This window comes from Patagioenas fasciata, chromosome Z (assembly GCF_037038585.1).
Source record: "Patagioenas fasciata isolate bPatFas1 chromosome Z, bPatFas1.hap1, whole genome shotgun sequence".
Classification (NCBI taxonomy): Eukaryota; Metazoa; Chordata; class Aves; order Columbiformes; family Columbidae; genus Patagioenas; species Patagioenas fasciata.
Window position 1 is genome coordinate 59,462,299 of NC_092560.1, and position 18,663 is coordinate 59,480,961.

The following is an 18,663-nucleotide window of genomic DNA, read 5'->3' on the forward strand; positions in this document are numbered from 1 at the left end:
CAGGAGCTGGAGGGTAGTGTGCCATCTCTTAGGCTGTGGGTAGATAAGCACGCTGAGATTCACTTCCAGTTTGCTTCAGTTTAGTGCCCCTTTGCCCCATTGCTGCAACACATCCTGCCTCTCCCTTTGCTCTGGCTCTGTCCCCTTTTGACCTCAACAAGAAATGTGCTGGTGTACTAAACCAGCATAAAATCTAGCTGGAAAAATATCTTTCTTCAAATTTGTGATCTAAACAATGGAATGTAGGGGCATCTCATTGTGTTCACACCTGGAGCTTTTAGAAAGACAGACTACCAGAGGACTGTCAGGAGAAGCTGGCAGCTTGAGGATGGTAGCAAGACCTGACAAACTCGATCATGGAGCAGTTGAGTCAGGTGGAATAGCAGGACAGGGAAAGCAAGGAACTGCCTTAGCAATTGCATTGCCAGAGGGAGAAATGGTTGTGCTTTAGAAATGAGAGATTTCATGTTACCTTGTTTATTCCCTTACTGGTATATTTCTCCCTTAAAAATATATATTGCTCATTACACCATCTAAACCACACTCTTTTGTAAGGAAAATGAATTCAGTGTTAACCAGAAAGTTGAGCTAAATTTGCCAAGATTTTCTGTAGGGTGTCAGACTAGAGATTTCTTATTAGGAAGTCAAATGTGTTTTCTTAGTGACCCAGTACAGTGTGAAAACGAGAAAGCTTGGGGTTTTTTTTGTGTGTGTGTGTGTGTGTTGTTTGTTTTTTTTTTTTTTCCTTTTTTTTCCTTTTTTTTTTCTTTCTTTTGCTTAGTGGAATCAGTTTCTATTTTGAATATGGTCAAGGGGGACAAGGTTTTCATATTAAGCTAACAAGATTTCTAAAACATTCCTATATTTATTACTGCTATACATTAAGTTTTATACTCATTCCTGAGTACATGAAAATATGAAGATTCATAGCTAGTGTCAAAGCATGAGATGAAACCAGTATCTTCACAACAGTCCAAACAGCAGTGCATGTGAGTTGCACCAGTAACCCAAGACAGTTATTTTCTGGCTCGACAGCTGCTGTGAGTATCCCTACCAGAAGAGGGCAGCCCCGCCGAGGCCTCCAATGGTGACATCAATCAACCCGTCATCGTTTAAATCCATTACTCCATGCACAGACTGGCCAAAAAATTTCACTTTTTCTCCATCTCCACCTGATGCAATACGCTGTGGAAAACATTAAGAGATTTATGCAGTACATATTGAAGGATTTTATAAGAACATTCAAGATGCCTTTGTTGGCAGTTAGATGGCTTTTATACTCTTGAAATATACTAAATTTTCATTACAATACTCCTAAAAGGGTTACCATGGTGATGAACGCACTATAAATTTTCAGAATTGCAAAATATCTGCTTTTCTGACTATACAGCAGTTTTCACGTTTCTAATAAAAACATACAAATATATTTTCTAACATTATTAGAATCAAAATCAGTTAAATCAAACTCAGTTTAAAATTACAGATCATTTTAAAAAAGAATCTGTCATGACAGGTAAAATCACAGTTTGATTCTATGTTGGGAAGACATGGGAAAACAGGATTTGTGCTACATACATTTACAGTGGCTGCCAATCTGTAAAGTTTTGCTTCATACCTGTGAATACTTTTTACTGATTGTGTTGCCATGGCCATGATAAATATAAACAGCTCCCCGATGATCATCCTCTAAGGGAGAACCTATTACAATGTCATTATATCCATCAAGGTTGAGATCCTTTACTGCAGCTATTGCAGTCCCAAAGCGTGCACCACAAGGCTCATTCTTAAGAACTTTGCAGGTGTCCTGTTTTAATGGCGAGCAGCATGTTTGCTTTATAGGTTCAAGACTCATCTGATATTCAAACTTTGTCTATAAAAGAACAGATTTAGAGTTTGTGGATTTCTGTCAGCATTTTAGCAATGCAGGCTTGTAAGAGCTCCTCTCTAGAAGAAAAACTGATGAATTAAATGAAAAAATTATAATACATCCTACTCCTAGCCATTAAGTGCACTGTAGAAACTGTGATTCTGTAACTATAATTCAAATTTTCTTTCTGAGCAGTGGGTAGTAAAGACATTCTCACTCCCTCTTTTTCTGCATCTAGATGCTTCTTCATTTTTCTTGAAGTTAGATGGTCACAGGAAAGCATAGCATCATAACTATATTTGGATGTTATTTTAAGTAAAGCGCTTTATTCTTAAGATAGTATAGAAAGTTCTTCTAAAGGAATTCTATTGATCTTCGAAGTAAGCCAAGTCTCTGATGAGACACAGATGGCAATACTTTTTATTCTGGAACAAAAGACAGCATTTTGCTTACACAGAATGAATTTTGTCCTATTATATATATTCTTCTGGTCCAGTGTGCACCCTAGACCAAAACCACACATACAGAGAGGTATGTAACCAATCTTTCCAAGAGATTACACTTATGAGTTCCATGTTACAGATTAGCAGTGTCACACAGTTGCTGCATCTTCATTTGGAGATAGATAAAAGGAGGCACAGGAAAAACAAACTTCAAAACCTCACATTACTGAAGGACATGGAATTCTTGTTTTCTTGCCAGCCCTGTTCACCAGCAATTTGTTGTTAGCAATATGCATGTAGAAACTGGAGGAGATCCTTGTCAAATAGATCCAGTCTCTTCAGGTCCTTTTCTTGCAATAGTATTTTAGAATCATAGAAGAGAATCATAGAGTAACAGAACAGTTTGGGTTGGAAGGGACCTGCAAAGGTCATCTAGTCCAACCCCCTTCCAATGAGCAGGGACATCTTCAACCATATCAGGTTGCTTAGAGCCCTGTTCAGCCTGTTGTTGAATGTCTCCAGGGATTGGGTATCTACCACCTCTCTGGGCAACCCATCCCACTGTTTTACCACCCTCATTGTAAAAAATTTCTTCTCCATGTCTAACCTGAATCTCCCCTCTTCAGTTTAAAACCATTACCCCTTGTCCTGTCATAACATGTTCTTCTAAAAAGTCTGTCCCCATCCTTCTTATAGGCGCCTTTTAAGGAGAATGTCATTGCTAGGACATATTTTGATAACTGCTATAATGACACACAATGGTATTGGACTAAAAGAAGAAAAAAAATATGCAAAAGACAATGAAAAGGGCCAAATTAAGAGGCTGAGGTGTAGCGGGTGTGCTCCTCAGTCTAGTCATGACACGTTTAAAAGCTATTGGATGTATAGGGTTTAGTTCTAGGTTGGTAAGAGAGCCCTACCGTTCCTTACTCCATGAAAGCAAAAAAAAAAAAAAGTGATAGAAAATTAATCCTATAAATTTGCATATATGACATACTACAGTTTACAAGATATAGTGCTTGCCTATGTAATATATTCCATTACCAAAAAAAAGGTGAGAAAACGAGATTGAGAAAAAAGTTTTCAAAAACAATATTTATTATATTCTCAACTGTCAAATCATGTTTCTCTGTTTTCAACAGGTGATATTCCCAGCTAAGTTCATCATATTTCTTTGATCAAGGATATGAAGACAGTAAGGAGCATATTCTGTTCTTTGTCAATAAACATCATCCTTACCTTGTTCAGACTATAAACATATACTTTCCCTTGCTCCTCTTTCTCAGTTCCCATATACATAGGAGCTCCAACAAGAAGAAGGTCTGTAAATGAGTCCCTGTTGATGTCAATTGTGGTAATAACACCTCCAAAGTATGACCCAATCTGCAGGAAAATATAAGGTATAAATCAGAGAGAGAGTCAGCAACATTATGCAATGTTTTCAATTCAGAGACCTATTTTATGGTTGCTTGCAACAATGCCAAATGTTAACAATTACGCAGAATTTTTCTTTGCTATCTAGTAAAGATTTTCTGTTCACCTTTGAATTTTTTTTTTTTTTTTTTTTTCTGTTTTAGGGTTTGTTGTCAGATATTTTTATTTAAGAATGGTCCATTCAACTTTCAACTCTCTTGAGTTTGAAAGGTACAAATAGTGCCTGCTGCCTGCTAAGGGGAGTAGGATCTCGTATTGAATTGAAGAGTCTTGGGGAAGATAGTTTTCTGTTCAGTCCCAACAACAGTACGTACAAGGAGCAAAATCAATGGTCTTAGGCTTGCCAGGGGAAGAGGGCAGGATGGTGGACAAAAGCTCCAAGATAGCACACTGCAGAAGTCTCCTTAGTTCCTAAGCTGCCACTAAATGCAGAGGAACAAGATCTGTACGAAGACCTAGATACATTAATAAACTGGGTACTAGGTGTGGGCTTTACCTGATTACATTCACTTCACAGCTAAGGTAGGCACCCTGCAGTTCCTTTACACTCAACATGAGAAGCAGTCCCTTCTACTGCAAGATGCATATCATCTCACAGAAGATATTCAAAGCAGGCCAGTTCCCTCAAGCCTTAAAAATGCCTACTTTCCTTCACTGATTCTAGAATAATGGACTGATTAGCTGAGTTGCAAATATCAGCTATAGGTGGGAATTGGGTAACTTGAATTTTTCTGAAAGAAGCTTGAACTGCAGCCTGGGGAGACCTGAGTAGGCAGGTCTTTCAGCCCTCATGTGCATAATATAATACTACAATCTTTTCTTATGTGATTACATGTTGTCTTCTTCCTGCAGGAACAGTTGTCCGTGAGCTGCTACTCAGTATAACAAGCAGCTACTTAATATTTCATGCTATGTCAGCTGATGTTCTAACACCTGTTTCCTGCCAGATACATACCCCTTCCACTTAGTAGACAGAGAATATTGCAAATACAGAGGTGGCTACAACCACTTTGACACTGCTGAAGGTTTAACCCCTGAAGACAAAATTTCCAAGTGTCTGTGCTGTAGAGTCCGCTTTCCATCACTTGCTATACCAGAGCATCTACCTAATCTTTCCTTCTCATCTTGCTCACAACTCAGTGTTTCACTTGCTCTTCTTATGTAAAGTTCTAATTTGAAATAGTTATTTCTGTTTCTCATGCCATATTCCTCTCTTACGTTAATCATCAACTTACTTGTTCTCCATTTAACCTCTGAAGTACTTGTACCTCTCTTCCTTCCATTTTATAGATGACAACTTGGCCAGTGTGATTGTATCGTGGTTGTCCTGCTATGTACAGTACACCTCCAGGTGTCAATGCTGAATTCACAGTATATCCTACGAAGCAGAAAAGAACATGCAGTACACACAGGATGCATCAGAAATACTTGCTGTGATTCAGAGCCTTTTTTGAGGCTTATTCTACAACTTGTTTAGCCTTACTTTTGCAAGATAATAATAGCAGAGTTAATTAAAAGGGCTGGATGTACATTTGTCTGCAGTCTCAGAGTCATGAGCACCACTGTGTTATTAAATCTGTTCACAGGTTGTTGAATCATGTTCACTTTGCCGTTCTCACACAGTGTAAGAATATGATGGTACTGATGAAATAACTTGTGAATAGCTGGATGAAAAGCTGCTTTCCAGGAACAGTTGTCACCAGCTCACTCTCAAAATGATAGAGTCTTCCAGATGTGATTCCAGGGGCATTTTGAACCTAGCTCTGTTTAATATTAACAACAATTTAACAGCTTGGGTGAAGGAAGACTTAAAAAATTTGCAAATGAATCAAACTGTGGCAGGGTTGCAAGTCTTATGGAGGACATGATCTAAATTGAAAATGACTTTACCAAAGTTGAGGTACACAAAAAATAGCTAATGGTATTCTGCAAAGAACACAAACAGTGTACTCAGGGAAAAAAAAGAAATTATTCTAGTGTTGACTCTTCATCACTGAAAATGTGTCTTAAATGAGATAACAGAGCAAATAGAACCATGAGGTGTAGAAAGCAAGACCTAGAGGAGAGAGCAAGGCTACTGATGCTTTTTGGGAGAAAAGGCCGAGAAGAAAACAATAGCCTGCCAATATGCAAAATATTATTATAAAAAATATAGTGGTAAACTGTTGTTCTTGACCACTGAGTGACATAAATCAGCTTAATTTTAAGCAAAGATTTAGACTGAATATTGTATAAATCAATCTAAATATCAAGACATAGAAAAACTTGAAAAGAATTCCAGAGGAATCTGTGAAAACTTCTCTGAACAGATTAGACATCTCTATTGGGGAAAGTCTAGATATATTTAGGTCTGTAAGTGTTTGGACTAGTTTTTTGAGTGTAAAAGAAGGTTTTTTTTTTTTTTTTAAAGAACAAGGAAATCATATGGTAGACATTTCCATACATTATACATTTTCCCAGGCTCCTAGAATATATTACAATATTCTGTAAGATACTCTTTGTAAGTGAGATTTGAGAGAGGTCTTGTAGCATTTGTCAAAAAGTGTTGTAAGATGGGCTATTTCTCTTACCTAGATAGGCTGCAAGGGCTTCATTCTTTTCTGAGAGCCTATCACGGAAAGTGTCATTAGTTGGCATTGAAATACCACTGTCCTTCACCATGATCACTGTGCCATTCCAGTCATATGCTCCAACAGCTCCAAGCATGATCCAGTCCTTACATGGAGAAAAACAAAAAGCCTGTTCTCTATGTGAATCATCTTTAGACATTCATTGATCATGATGCATTTGGGTAATGCTTCCTGTATACTTACATATTTAGCCCTGCTTTTCCTTTTATAAAATGACCCCTACAAACACAGCATGCTTCCCACTTCTTGTTAAAAATGCACCCAACTTAAAAAATTATGATGATGATAATGATAATGGCCATTCAGGTAAAGCAGCAGTGTGAAAAACAGCTTCTACAACTTCAGCTATCATTCCAGGCCAAATAGAAAGACCAATGGGATTTGGCTAAGCTAATCGGAGAATACAGCACTTGTAGGGATTTCCCAGACAAACTTTCAGAAACCTGAACCTTTTTTGTTGTATGTGTGAGTGTTCTGTATTGTGCAAGAAGCTTTGGTCAATGAGAAAGGGTTTGCTGACCTTTCTTGCCTAAAGGCATGAAAGCAGCCTTCTAGATAAGACAGACACCAGAGACCCAGGGCCTGTCAATGCACCAAGGACTGAAAGACTTACTTCTGAAGTGAGATTCTGATGATAGCAGGTCAGTTGTTTGTGAACTTTAAGAGTATGCTCCACCAAACAGATAACCTTATAAATAATCCTCGCACTCCCTTGTCAGGATAACACTGTTTTCTAAGGTACGATACACCATCTGAAGCATCATGTGTAATGTATTGCAGAGAGTAAAAAATGAATGGAGGGTACCTCTGCAATAAAGTATTTATGTAAAATCATAGCACAAGTCTTTTATTCTGTTTTTTACCCGTGATATGCTGAGCTGTATACAAAGCTGTGTTGGAAGTTGTCCTATGTCAGTTTTTCTTGGATTGCTCAGTGTTTGTTCAGTTGTTACTCTCCTATTGTGCTCTTTTCCACTGTCACTACTTTTTCATATCTTTAGAGCTGAAGTCTTCCCAGTTCTTTTGATCTTACATTGAAGTTTAATTTCATTTGTATAAACTGAGCAAATCATCACAATGGATAATTTTTGATTTTTCAAGAATAAATAAAATCCATAGTGATTTTCTGCTAATGCAAATCCCGGATTTTTGCATCCCCGTTTTATATTTAACCTCTGAGAATGAAGTTGTTCACTGTACTAACAGAATGAAGAATACGATATGTTACTCATAATGCAGAACAAACCCATGACAGAAATAACCTTTTTGTATCTCTTCTGTCTCAATTTCACCAATACAATGCAATGTCAATTTATACACGAATATTTAGAGAGAACAGTTTTTAAGTTCATAAAAACATAAAATGGTTTGTGTTAGAAGGGACCTTTAGCGGTCATCTAGTCCAACCCCTCCACAATGAGAAGGACATCTTCAACTAGACAAGGTTGCTCAAAGTCCCATCCAACTTGACTTCGACCACTTTCAAGGAGGTGGCATCTGCCATTTCTCTGAGAAACCTGTTTCAGTGTCTCACCACCCTCATTGCAAAAAATTTCTTCCTTATATCCAACCTATCCAATCCCGTATAAGTTGAGGAATGACCTATTAGAAAGCAGTGCCGGGTCCTGGTGGACAGCAGGATGACCATGAGCCAGCACTGTGCCCTTGTGTCCAGGAAGGCCAATGGCATCCTGGAGTGTATTAGAAGGGCGATGGTTAGTAGGCCGAGAGAGGTTCTCCTTCCCCTTGACTCTGCCCTGGTGAGACCACACCTGGAATATTGTGTCCAGTTCTGAGCGCCTCAGTTCAAGAAGGACAGGGAACTGCTGGAGAGAGTCCAGTGCAGGGCAGCAAAGATGATGAAGGAAGTGGAACATCTCTCTTATGAGGAAAGGCTGAGGGAGCTGGGTCTCTTTAGTTTGGAGAAGAGGAGACTGAGGGGTGACCTCAGCAATGTTGACAAATATATAAAGCGCTAGTGTCACAAGGATGGAGTCAGGGTCTTCTTGGTGACAACCAATGAGAAGACAAAGGCTAATGGTTGCAAACTGGAACACTTAAATTTGAGAAGAAAATTCTCGCTGAGGGTAACAGAGCACTGGAATAGGCTGCCAGGGAAGTTGTGGAGTCTTCTTCTCTGGAGACATTCAAAACCTGCCTGGAAACATTCCTGTGTAACCTCATCTAGGTGCTCCTGCTCCAGCAGGGGGATTGGACTAGATGATCATTTGAGGTCCCTTCCAACCCCTAACATTCTGTGATTATGTATATCTACTGTCTTTCAGTTTAAGACTGTTACCACTTGTCCTGTCACTACAGGTCCTGTTACAAAGTCTTTGTCTTTCCTAACGTGTTATAGACTATTCTCCTGATATGAAGGACTATGAGAGCATTACATTTTGAGTTCATGTGAAGAAGGTACTTATTCTCTTACCTTTCATTGTTTATAATAATTTTTGAATATATTTTACAAAAAAATAATGGACTACAGGAAACTCAAGAACTCCCAATGGCAAAAAGGACTATACAAAGAATTCTGAAATACTCATTCTAAATTCATGTCTTCACCAAAAGAAAAAAAAAAAATCTACTCCAAAAAAGAACTTTTATTTTCAAACAATTTGTTTACCTGAGAATAATGAGCACTGAAACCAGCTTGAGACATTTCCATTTCAAATGAGGCTGCCTGCTGGTCTGTTGTTGCTATTAAACAGAAAAAAATAAGTTTTGAAAAATAAATTAGTTTCAACCCCACAAAAGTGTCTGAATAATGTAGTGAAAATGCTCATATGATATAAAGGATAGTATAATTAAATAGAATATTCAGTGAATATAGTTTTCCATAGATTTTTATAATAAAGAAATTAAGATCTGTGACAAATGCTGCCATTAAGTACAAGAGTTTCTGTTTTAAGATCATGTCTCAGAACTTGTCCAAGAAATATTTCTGCGCTAAAACTGACCAGATTTGACCTCAGGCTGATGGCAAATATGTTTGGAATGTTTGATTAATATGGTTAAGCCATTTTCCACTTGAGCTAAGTGAACAATAAAACACCAGCCATGTAACCCTGGCCTCGTATTGTAGCAACTAAAAATTCGTAGGCAGCTCGTAGAACTTTAAATGAAAAACATTTGATGTTTGCATGAACCTTTGTGAAAAACAACATAGGAAAACCTCAGTTGTCCAAGATTCATACGCCTCAGGGAAGGGCTTGGGAATTATAATCCTGCCCAGAAATTTACATGAAAATCTTCCATTTCTTCCAAGTGACTTTGGAAAAAAAAAAAAAAAAAAGGTGTCAGGCGATTTACTCCTAGTTTCAGTATCTTATCAAGTAGTCATATGTTAGTTATTAAACTCTGATGGGCTGCTTTGCTCCTAGGTACACTTGAAATATCATCAGGGAAGAGAAAGGTCTGCCCCTTCTTCTCTGTTTTAAAGTAATACTCAAGGACTATTTTGCCATCTTAAGCATCACAAGTAAGCTAACTATATTATGTGTATTGATTCCTCCTTGACGGCAAGATATGGTATTGAGCAGTAAAGGGGAACTATGAAAACTGGTCTGATGCTTGTCCAGGAAAAGTTCATAATTCGCTACCAGCTGAGTGCTGAGGCGAACCTCCAACTATGTGAATGAAACTGAGGATGGCTGCATGAATTTCAGGCATCTGAACTACTAAATAATACTGAACTTTTGATACTCAACAACTAAAACCACAGATGTTACTCCCTGGGACATGATGTCTTTGCTAATTATTGGGATTTATAGCCAGTCACAGGAAGGAGACATGATCTCAAACACAAAATGTTAGTCGCACAAACATAAGCTATCATGTTTCACAAGATGCAGTTGCTTTGCTAAGTCTGAAAAAGTCCTTTTTAAGAATAAAACCATGAAGTTGCACATTTGCTAACAAACAACATTTTCATGCAGTAAAGGATGCTCCTTAATGAGCTGAGAAAGATGAGACTCTCACAGTCTGAGGCAGAGGACAATGCCGATACTGTTGGTGTGTTCAGCTCTGAATGCTGCTTAGATAACAGCTCCCAGCCTGACTTTCTGTTGAGTTTTGAACTGCCAAGCATCCTACATAGGATATTTGTTAAAAAAAAACAATTTGTGCCTGCCTATGGGTTGGATAAAACTTAAATTTGCCATTAAAACCAGAAGTCCATGCCATGAGACACAGAGGCATATGAAAAAGATTGTGTAAAAATCCACTGGCTGTCAAGCATGGGTTTTTGTTGGATGTAATTTTCCAGCTCTCTCGCGGTTTTCTTTTGCATTTTCTTAATGGCCAAAACAAAAAAGAAAACAAGAAATACAATTTTAAAAACCAAGTGTACTACTATATTAGCAAGAGATTATTTAGATTGAGAATTTAAACATATTGTCACCAGAAAGCTGAGTGGGGCAGAACCAATCTTCTTTTCTCATCTGCCACAAAAATGCTTCCATGGACACAGTTGCAAATCTACAATAGTTCCTGAAATGCTTTGGGAAGGGACAGGAAACCATTCCTGAAGAATCAACAGAAACTGACCTAGTCAGCATCTTCTAGCTCTAGCCTTATCAATCCATTGGAACAACTCAGCCTTGCTATGTTTTGACAAAAAGCAAAGATCAAATTTTCAGTTTCTATTCTCATTCCCTTGCAGCCAGATGGTGTGATTCATAGGACTGGTGGAGGAGGCGACATGTCTTGTCTCATATCACTGGTGTCTTATATAGAAATCTTAGTGTATCTGAGTTCATACTAAAAATCTGGAAATCAAGAAGCTTTTTGGGAGTGGTGAAATTACCTAGCTTGTCTCCTACAGGGCAGATGAAAATAATTTTCCATATTTTTTTGTTTCAAAAATGTATTTTTTATAATACAAACAAACCTATATAAAATATAAATTGAAAATAAGGCAAATACATCAATGCAAAAATTTGCTAATGGTTTATAATAGGTTTATGCTAAATAAAAGGTAATAATATACAAAAAGAATATTTTTGTTCCTGCATCTTCTGCAGAAAATAAAAGCTGAATTCAAGGAGTACTGCAGAATTTGTTGATACATCAAGAGATACATTATGCTTGAAGTACCAAAATACTCGAGGGCAAGGTGACGAGGATTAGTCATCTCAAGAGCTGACTATCACATAAACAGATAACATCTTTACAATTTAATCAAACATTTTCACCACTGCCAACATAACTACATTTTTTTGGGTATTTTATTAAGATACAAAACTTGTTTAATGTTCAAATATCTCATAATTTTTTGCTTATGATTAGAGGAATGAATTACTGAATTCAATGGAAGGGTTAGTGCTCATAATATAAAGCATTCCCCAACAGCACAATTTACTTGACTATTTGGAGGCTGGGGTTTCATGTGACAGACAAGCACTACCTAATGGCTACTGATTGCTAAAAGGGACAAGGCAGAGTGTGACAAAGTAAGACCATCTCTTTCATTGGCATCTGGTTGTTCAAAAGGTTGATCTCTGGCATGAAACACTGATATCCAGGAATTTAGTCACATTGGGTCTTATATCCTTCATCTGTTGTCATTACTAGAAGTTGATTGACTTTTTTCTATATCCATAGTGTTTTAAAAGTGTAACTAACAGATTTTATTCTACTCATGAAAGACAATGATTTTTTTTCACTTTTCTAGAAGTACAAAGCACAGATTGAAGACTAAATTTTCAACTTCTGTTTGAACAACTACTTTTCCACTATTCTTCCAGGGACTTAACAAAAGAGCTCCCTATTCAACGAACTTTGAAGTACTCAATAAGCTAAACTTTGAGCTTTAGAGAGATTATTAATAAATTCTCCTGAAATTAATTTGTTTCAAAAGTGGGGAAACAATATCTTCCAAAACCTAAAAAAGTAAGAACACATAAGCTGGAAAAAATACTTAGTAATGATCACCTGAAAAGAGTAATATTTGATCAAGCTAAATGATACACTAAAAAAATACCCAAATATGTCTGGGAAATATAGCTCCAATTTAAAAAACTTTAAAATTCTCTCTCATATTTGTACTATTTCTTGACTTTCAAATAAACATTATTGTTCCAGCTCTAAAGTACAGTATTCCAGCTACTTGTAAAGTTGAGATGTTGAAAAAAATAAGTCAGAATAGATGGATGTTTTCCTTGTATGACACAAATCCCTTCAGAGTTGTCCAGTGTAATTTATAACTAATAAACTCAGTATTCTGTTATCAGTAGTGTGCTTAAAACAAACAGACTTTTGGACAGCGTTGCCTAATTTGGATTGAGAATGTAAGCAGATATTATGAGAGAATGACATTTCTGAGCTAAAATCTGAGTATCATGACCATTTCCAAAGGAAAAATACATCTTGTCAACTCTATATGCCAAGTCCATGATAACTTGTATAGCAAAGTAACATGCTGTAACTAATAACTCAGCAGAAAGAGGACCTAAAGGTATAGGTAGGAGAAACATGACCATGGGCTGATCAGGACAAGATCTGGCAGTGTTTTTTTTACCTAAGGGAAGGCAACTTCATGTTTACCCCAGCTAAGACAGTCATGATTACTTACATTTTAGGTTATTGTCTTCATAGGCTTTACCCCATCTGAATATATTTCACATCATTATCTATGTTTTTGTTGTCTAAGGTGAAATATTTTTATGATCAGCATGAAAAAATATCTGCATAATACATTTTATGCAGCACAATACATTGCAAAGGAAGAAAAAGCAGATGGTCTTGCATTTGCTTCAGTTATAATGCAAGCAGGAAGCAAAATTTTAAATGATGACATACCTTCCAGGGCAAATATTCTCTCTCCAAGTGCTTCAACAATAGTTACCAGAGCTAATTCATCTGAGACATTGAAGAAATGCTTTTCAGTAGGCTTACTGGCAATGGATTTTATTTCCTCTACAAATTTCTCAGTACTTAAATTTCCTCTGCTGTAGCTGCCAAGAATCTAAAGAGAATTAAAAAAAAAAGAAGTCAAGGACAGGTTTTATAACCTGTTTTAAAAGATATCTTTGAGGTAGGTTGTCAAGGCATACTGGGAAATAATATCTAACCTTAAATTGTTCTGTTAAAACTTCCCTCAAATTGATTTGAAACTGTTATGTTCCAATGAGAACTGTATGAGGGCTCACTTGTTTCTCTGAAAATATCAACAATAGCAAACAAAACAAGTATGTCTGCTATCCTCAACTGTATTTTTTTCCTCTTTTTGACAAAATTCTAGTATTTATTCTATGACTCTATGATTTGTTGAAGTAAGCCTTAACTTAGAAAAAAAAACAGCACAAAGCCACCCAAACCAGAACGCACAATTGCATGGGCTTCTGCATAGGTACCACCAGTCCTTCGCATAACATGGTATATAAATGATTAATAACAAGTTAATTAGGCATAGAATAATTCTCTTCTGTGTGCAGATTTGCCTTACAAATACATGTAACAACAACACTTGCATTTAGTGTTAACAGCTTCATCACAGTACAGTGGTTTTGTGGTTTTGACATCATTGCTGTAAAACTTCAGGATGCCTCAGAACAAAATGACCCTCTTCTCCAGATTTTTCATAGAAATAAAAGTTCTCTATACACTTAGCCTGCTTTGAGAGGGAAATAAAAACAAACTCCCATGTTCTAGCATTCTGGACATTGGAACAATTAAAATTTGGTTCTAGGCAGATTTTATTGCTAAAGGTACTGCAGCTTTAAGGATGATTTTTTTTTAATGATCTCTAGCTTTCTGAAGGAAAACATTGAAAATTTGTGTGCTGCTGCATTTAACTTTTGGTTTATATGTTTTTTTTTTTTAAATTAAAGACATCTTTCTTTAAGCTGTATTCTTCCATACCACCTCATTATAACACAACAAAGAAAGATAAGAACAGAGAAGCAACAATCCAACGTACCTTCAAATTCAATGAGAGAAAACAGATGATTTGAGTATAGAATACACAAATACTGTGGGGAGGTCACACCAAATCTACTATAAACGTTTCTATATTTCTTGATATAGGTGTACCTCCATCACATTCACCCTCTGATTCAGCTACTAAGTTTGTTCATTGTGAAAATGACAACTTTAGAATGCTAGCACACGGAACAGCCATATTAAGCTTGTTTTTTATTATGGTTTACATTTTTTTAAGTAGGTAATGTGTCTATAGAAATTGCTCAGAAGACTTGAATTAACCCACTCTGTTAAATATTGCTCCTAACAAAAAAGTTTTATTCTTATGCTGCCCCTCAAACACTTTCTCCTTTCTATTCATATACACACACCTGTTATCAACAGGAAGACAGATATATTGCTTTTTCTCATGTGCTATAAAGCCAGAAAGCAATTTTTTAATGTCTATTTCAGCTTCTTTCTTGTCTTCCTCTCTGAAATGATTGTATTTCCATAAATATTCTGTGAAATGAACTTTTTAAACAGAAATTACATTTGGAAAATGAAACACGCATGTAAGATTCTGAATTTTCCCATTAAATTTCACTTACAGCAATAGCAAATCTCTGAATGTTTTCATCTTCACAATCATCAATCACTTCTTGTAATCTGTAGTTGTCATGTGATTCCCCATCAGTCACAATAACCATTACTTTTTGTACTCCTCTTCGTGCACCGTGAGCCTCAGTAAAAGCCTCTTTCCTAAAGGAAAGCAAAGTGTTTGGAGAACGGCAATGTTAGCATTCAGCACGTGCATCATATTTTCATAGTCAACTATACATGAAAAGACTTTATATTAAATAAGAAGCAAGAAAAGGAGATTGATATCAATCATTAACAAATACAAACAACAACAATTGGAACTTAAATGAAAGTTAGCAGCAAAAGAGTTTCACAAGCATTCATTCATTATTCATTCATGTGAGAGCAACAGTAGACAATACAATGCTGGATGGGGAAGAATTCTTCCTCTCTCCAAACAACTTCCGGCATCTTAAAAAGCTTTTAGCAGCTTGAAAAAACCCAAAGCAATGTACTCTCCCTCATCATGAAACCCCCACACAAAATCCCACACATTTTTACCCTATAGCAGCACTTCAAGTGTTCGAAGTCCTTACTCAGCTACCAGCACACCTTGCACATCTACAGTAAATCTGGGTGTTGGGGATGTGGCAGAAGTAGGGTGCAGGTGAGTGGAGGCAGGTGGGGGTGACCAGTTGAATTCCACAGCCCCAGGTAGGCAAATGGGCACTGAGGTTTTGGGCAGCTGCGTGCCCAGACTCTGGAGTAGACCAGAAAAGGCAAGGTTGGATTAGGACTCTGCAGGAGATGGAAGGAAGCAGGGCTTCCTCTTTTCAGAATAGCGCAGAACTCCAAGGCTGGCCACATCAGTGAATGCTAAGATCTCCTGCTGACAATGGGCAAAAGTGGATGGATAGGAAGACTGAAAGAGCAGACGAAGCTTTTGCTGATAGTTTCTGTATATACAAGCCTGCAACAGTTTTTGGTGCACTGGGACTTTCTGAACCACATGTAGTTTCTGAGTATTTGGCAATTCTCAGCTGGTTCTGCTTTCATGAACTTGTTCAGACTCCCTCAACTGCTGCTTGTATCTAAGGAAAACATCAGTGGTGAATATGTAAGAATTCCATTGGATTTAAGACATCAACAAAACTTTGGTCAGATAATCAAATTTTCATCGGAAAGATGCTGTTTGTTTCACTAAGTGGTTGTTTGGAAAGGGTGAATGAAATCTTTTATGGAATGAAGTCATGCTGTCATGCCAGGGAAAAAAGTACAGAAGGAAAAAGATAGCAGGACAACATAATAGAGTTTGAAAGTGTCTGAGAGGTTTTGCATTTTCTGTCTGTTCTACAAAACACAGATTTCATTTTGGTCATAAAGGAAGTATTTCTAAATAATGCTACTGCTACAACAGATCTTTATTCTCATGATGATCCAGAACCTTCAATGACTTCAGATACAAGATTTCTAGGCTTTCTGATGAGTGTGAGTTCAAACCCCATAATAATCTTAACTTCAGAATGAAGACAAACACTAATGAGTTCTATTTTTTCCTGTTTCCTCTGAAGAACTTAATTTCCTTCATCTCTATACACACATGGTTCCTACCTGCTCTGAGTGGACATCAAAGATTGTCAGCCCTTTCCCAAGGACTACAACCTTGCTCCATGTCTCTCCTCATTCCCTATTTCCTCCATTCAAGAGACAGCTGAGCTGCCTTTTCTTGGTGCCATATACAACTGCTCTAGATGCTGGATAGAGTCCGTTTATCCATCCTCCTCCTAAATTTTGTTTGCTTAGCTAGAATGAAGTCAGATATCAACCATACCACATTTTAATTTATAAAATCAGAACTGTCACTGTATCTGTTTCTACCCTTTGCAGGACAATATTTTGTGAACGTACCTTGCTGTATCTATTCCCAGCGCTGTCATAGTTTGTGTGCCCCCTCGCTGGCGTATTCTTGTGGCTGCAGCCATCACATCTTCTGTTGTTGAGTATGTATTCAGGAAAAATTCATGGACTACAGTCTGTCCATACTGGACAATTCCAACCTGAAACACATAGTTCATGGCATAAATCAACTACACTTAAAGAAAGATCTGTGTCTCTTGCAGTTGCATAAAAGCTCATCTGTACCAGCCAGGAGAAGAACGGAATGATTGAGCTTTATGTGTTTCCCTCAGCATGAAACACCTATAATCAGCTGAGCAAGACTGGCTAGAAAACACTCAATCTTGTTAAACATTTTGAAGTTTCTAAATAGCTTTTATCAAAAATAGGAATAAATCCAAAAGCAGGCTCAACTCCTTGCTCTTTCTGCCTTGCAGTAGTCTGTGCATTAGCTCTGCTTTCCTCTGCACCACGGCAGACGAATGCCCTAACCACCAGTCACAACTTCTCAAAACAGTTTTCCTTAGAGAATGCAAGGTCATGGTTCACTCACAGCTCTCTTCGTTCTACCAAAATATAATAGTCCTACAATTTATTTACCCTAAACTTGGCCTAGAAACAGCACTGCAATGAGCAGTTTAGGCCTTCAGGGTGAGAGGAAGACCTAAATACCCTTATATCAATTAAGACAGCTGGGCCATCTTAATCAGCATATGGTTGTTCTCCCAGCAGGAGGCAAGCCCAAGTAAGAGCTCTACAAATGCCAGAGGGGATAACATAAATAAAATGGTGGCTTCGGGGTATGGTAGAGGATGATGGAAAGACTCTAGATGACCTCAACAGGACAAGTCTTTGCATGAAAGATCAATGCATGGGACTGGAACCCAGCCACATATGCCTGAAGGAAATTGCCACAAATCCAAGTGTGAAATAAAAAGATGAGCAATATTCTTTAGTATTAATTAATTTATCTCATTCATCTCTGTCAGTTTTAACATTTTGGCAGGTTCCTGGCGGCTTTTACTGGGGAAGATTCTACACAATGTTCCATAATCATAGTTCAATTTTATGTTACACGTGACAATTTATAAGTGTTATTTAGGATAATGCAGTATTACATGGCACATTTATGTCTCACTCATCTATTATTAAAAGCACTAGAGCATTTAGGTACTGAAGATCAAGAAGACCTCTGGGATGTATATGCTATCGTGTTATTTTAGGAGTGACGGATTATGTGCTTTGCAATTGTTTTTGTGTGGTTTCCGAGGTATTTTCATAGCCTCTCAGATTCTGCACAATGTTTGTTTGCTTGTAGCAGTATTTGATACTAAACATCAGTACCACATTCTTCATGAAAAGCTATATATATAGTTTTATGCAATTATGGCACTATAATTATAATGGTATGGAGGAACAAAATGTATCCCACTCGATTTCTGTATCCTTTTGAAAACAAAATCAAATCTCGATGAACTGATATAAGTTCAAAGTTAAGACAAGTTGCTCCCTTTTAGGATATTTCAATTTTCTCTCGGAGGCATGCTGTACTCCATCTGCAGCTGAGCATTCAGAGGCTGCATGTTCAGGTGGGCAGCAGCCTATTAATCCTGCACGATGTTTACAGAATAGGCTGGGGCACACGCTGTATTACGACTCAGAACAGTCATGTGGCGGCTGCTAAATGCCAAACTGAAGATGAAATTTTTAACCTATTCCCCTCAAGGCAACAATTTTTTGGCATGCATCTGAAGTGACCCACAGATGAACTGAAGAGGACACTGCTAGTCATTTAAAAAGACTGCCATTAACTGGTGACCAACAAGTGATTTTCATCATGTTTTTTCTTTTGGAGCAGGAGGAGTGCCTCAGGTATTCCAGGACCAAGCACAAGTGTAGCCAGAGA

General features: G+C 37.4%; 1 protein-coding gene across 1 annotated transcript in view; it reads right to left on the reverse strand.

The window, feature by feature from the left end:
• Positions 1 to 18,663, reverse strand: part of ITGA1 (integrin subunit alpha 1) — a 77,972-nt gene that overhangs the window by 20,487 nt on the left and 38,822 nt on the right. Inside the window, exons 7-15 of the mRNA XM_065860393.2 lie at positions 16,770 to 16,918; positions 14,891 to 15,041; positions 13,179 to 13,344; positions 9,004 to 9,077; positions 6,315 to 6,459; positions 4,980 to 5,122; positions 3,550 to 3,693; positions 1,616 to 1,870; positions 1,055 to 1,185 (exon numbers count right to left, since the gene is read on the reverse strand). Of these exons, the coding sequence (XP_065716465.1) occupies positions 1,055 to 1,185; positions 1,616 to 1,870; positions 3,550 to 3,693; positions 4,980 to 5,122; positions 6,315 to 6,459; positions 9,004 to 9,077; positions 13,179 to 13,344; positions 14,891 to 15,041; positions 16,770 to 16,918 (1,358 nt within the window). The remainder of the gene's footprint in view (positions 1 to 1,054; positions 1,186 to 1,615; positions 1,871 to 3,549; positions 3,694 to 4,979; positions 5,123 to 6,314; positions 6,460 to 9,003; positions 9,078 to 13,178; positions 13,345 to 14,890; positions 15,042 to 16,769; positions 16,919 to 18,663) is intronic.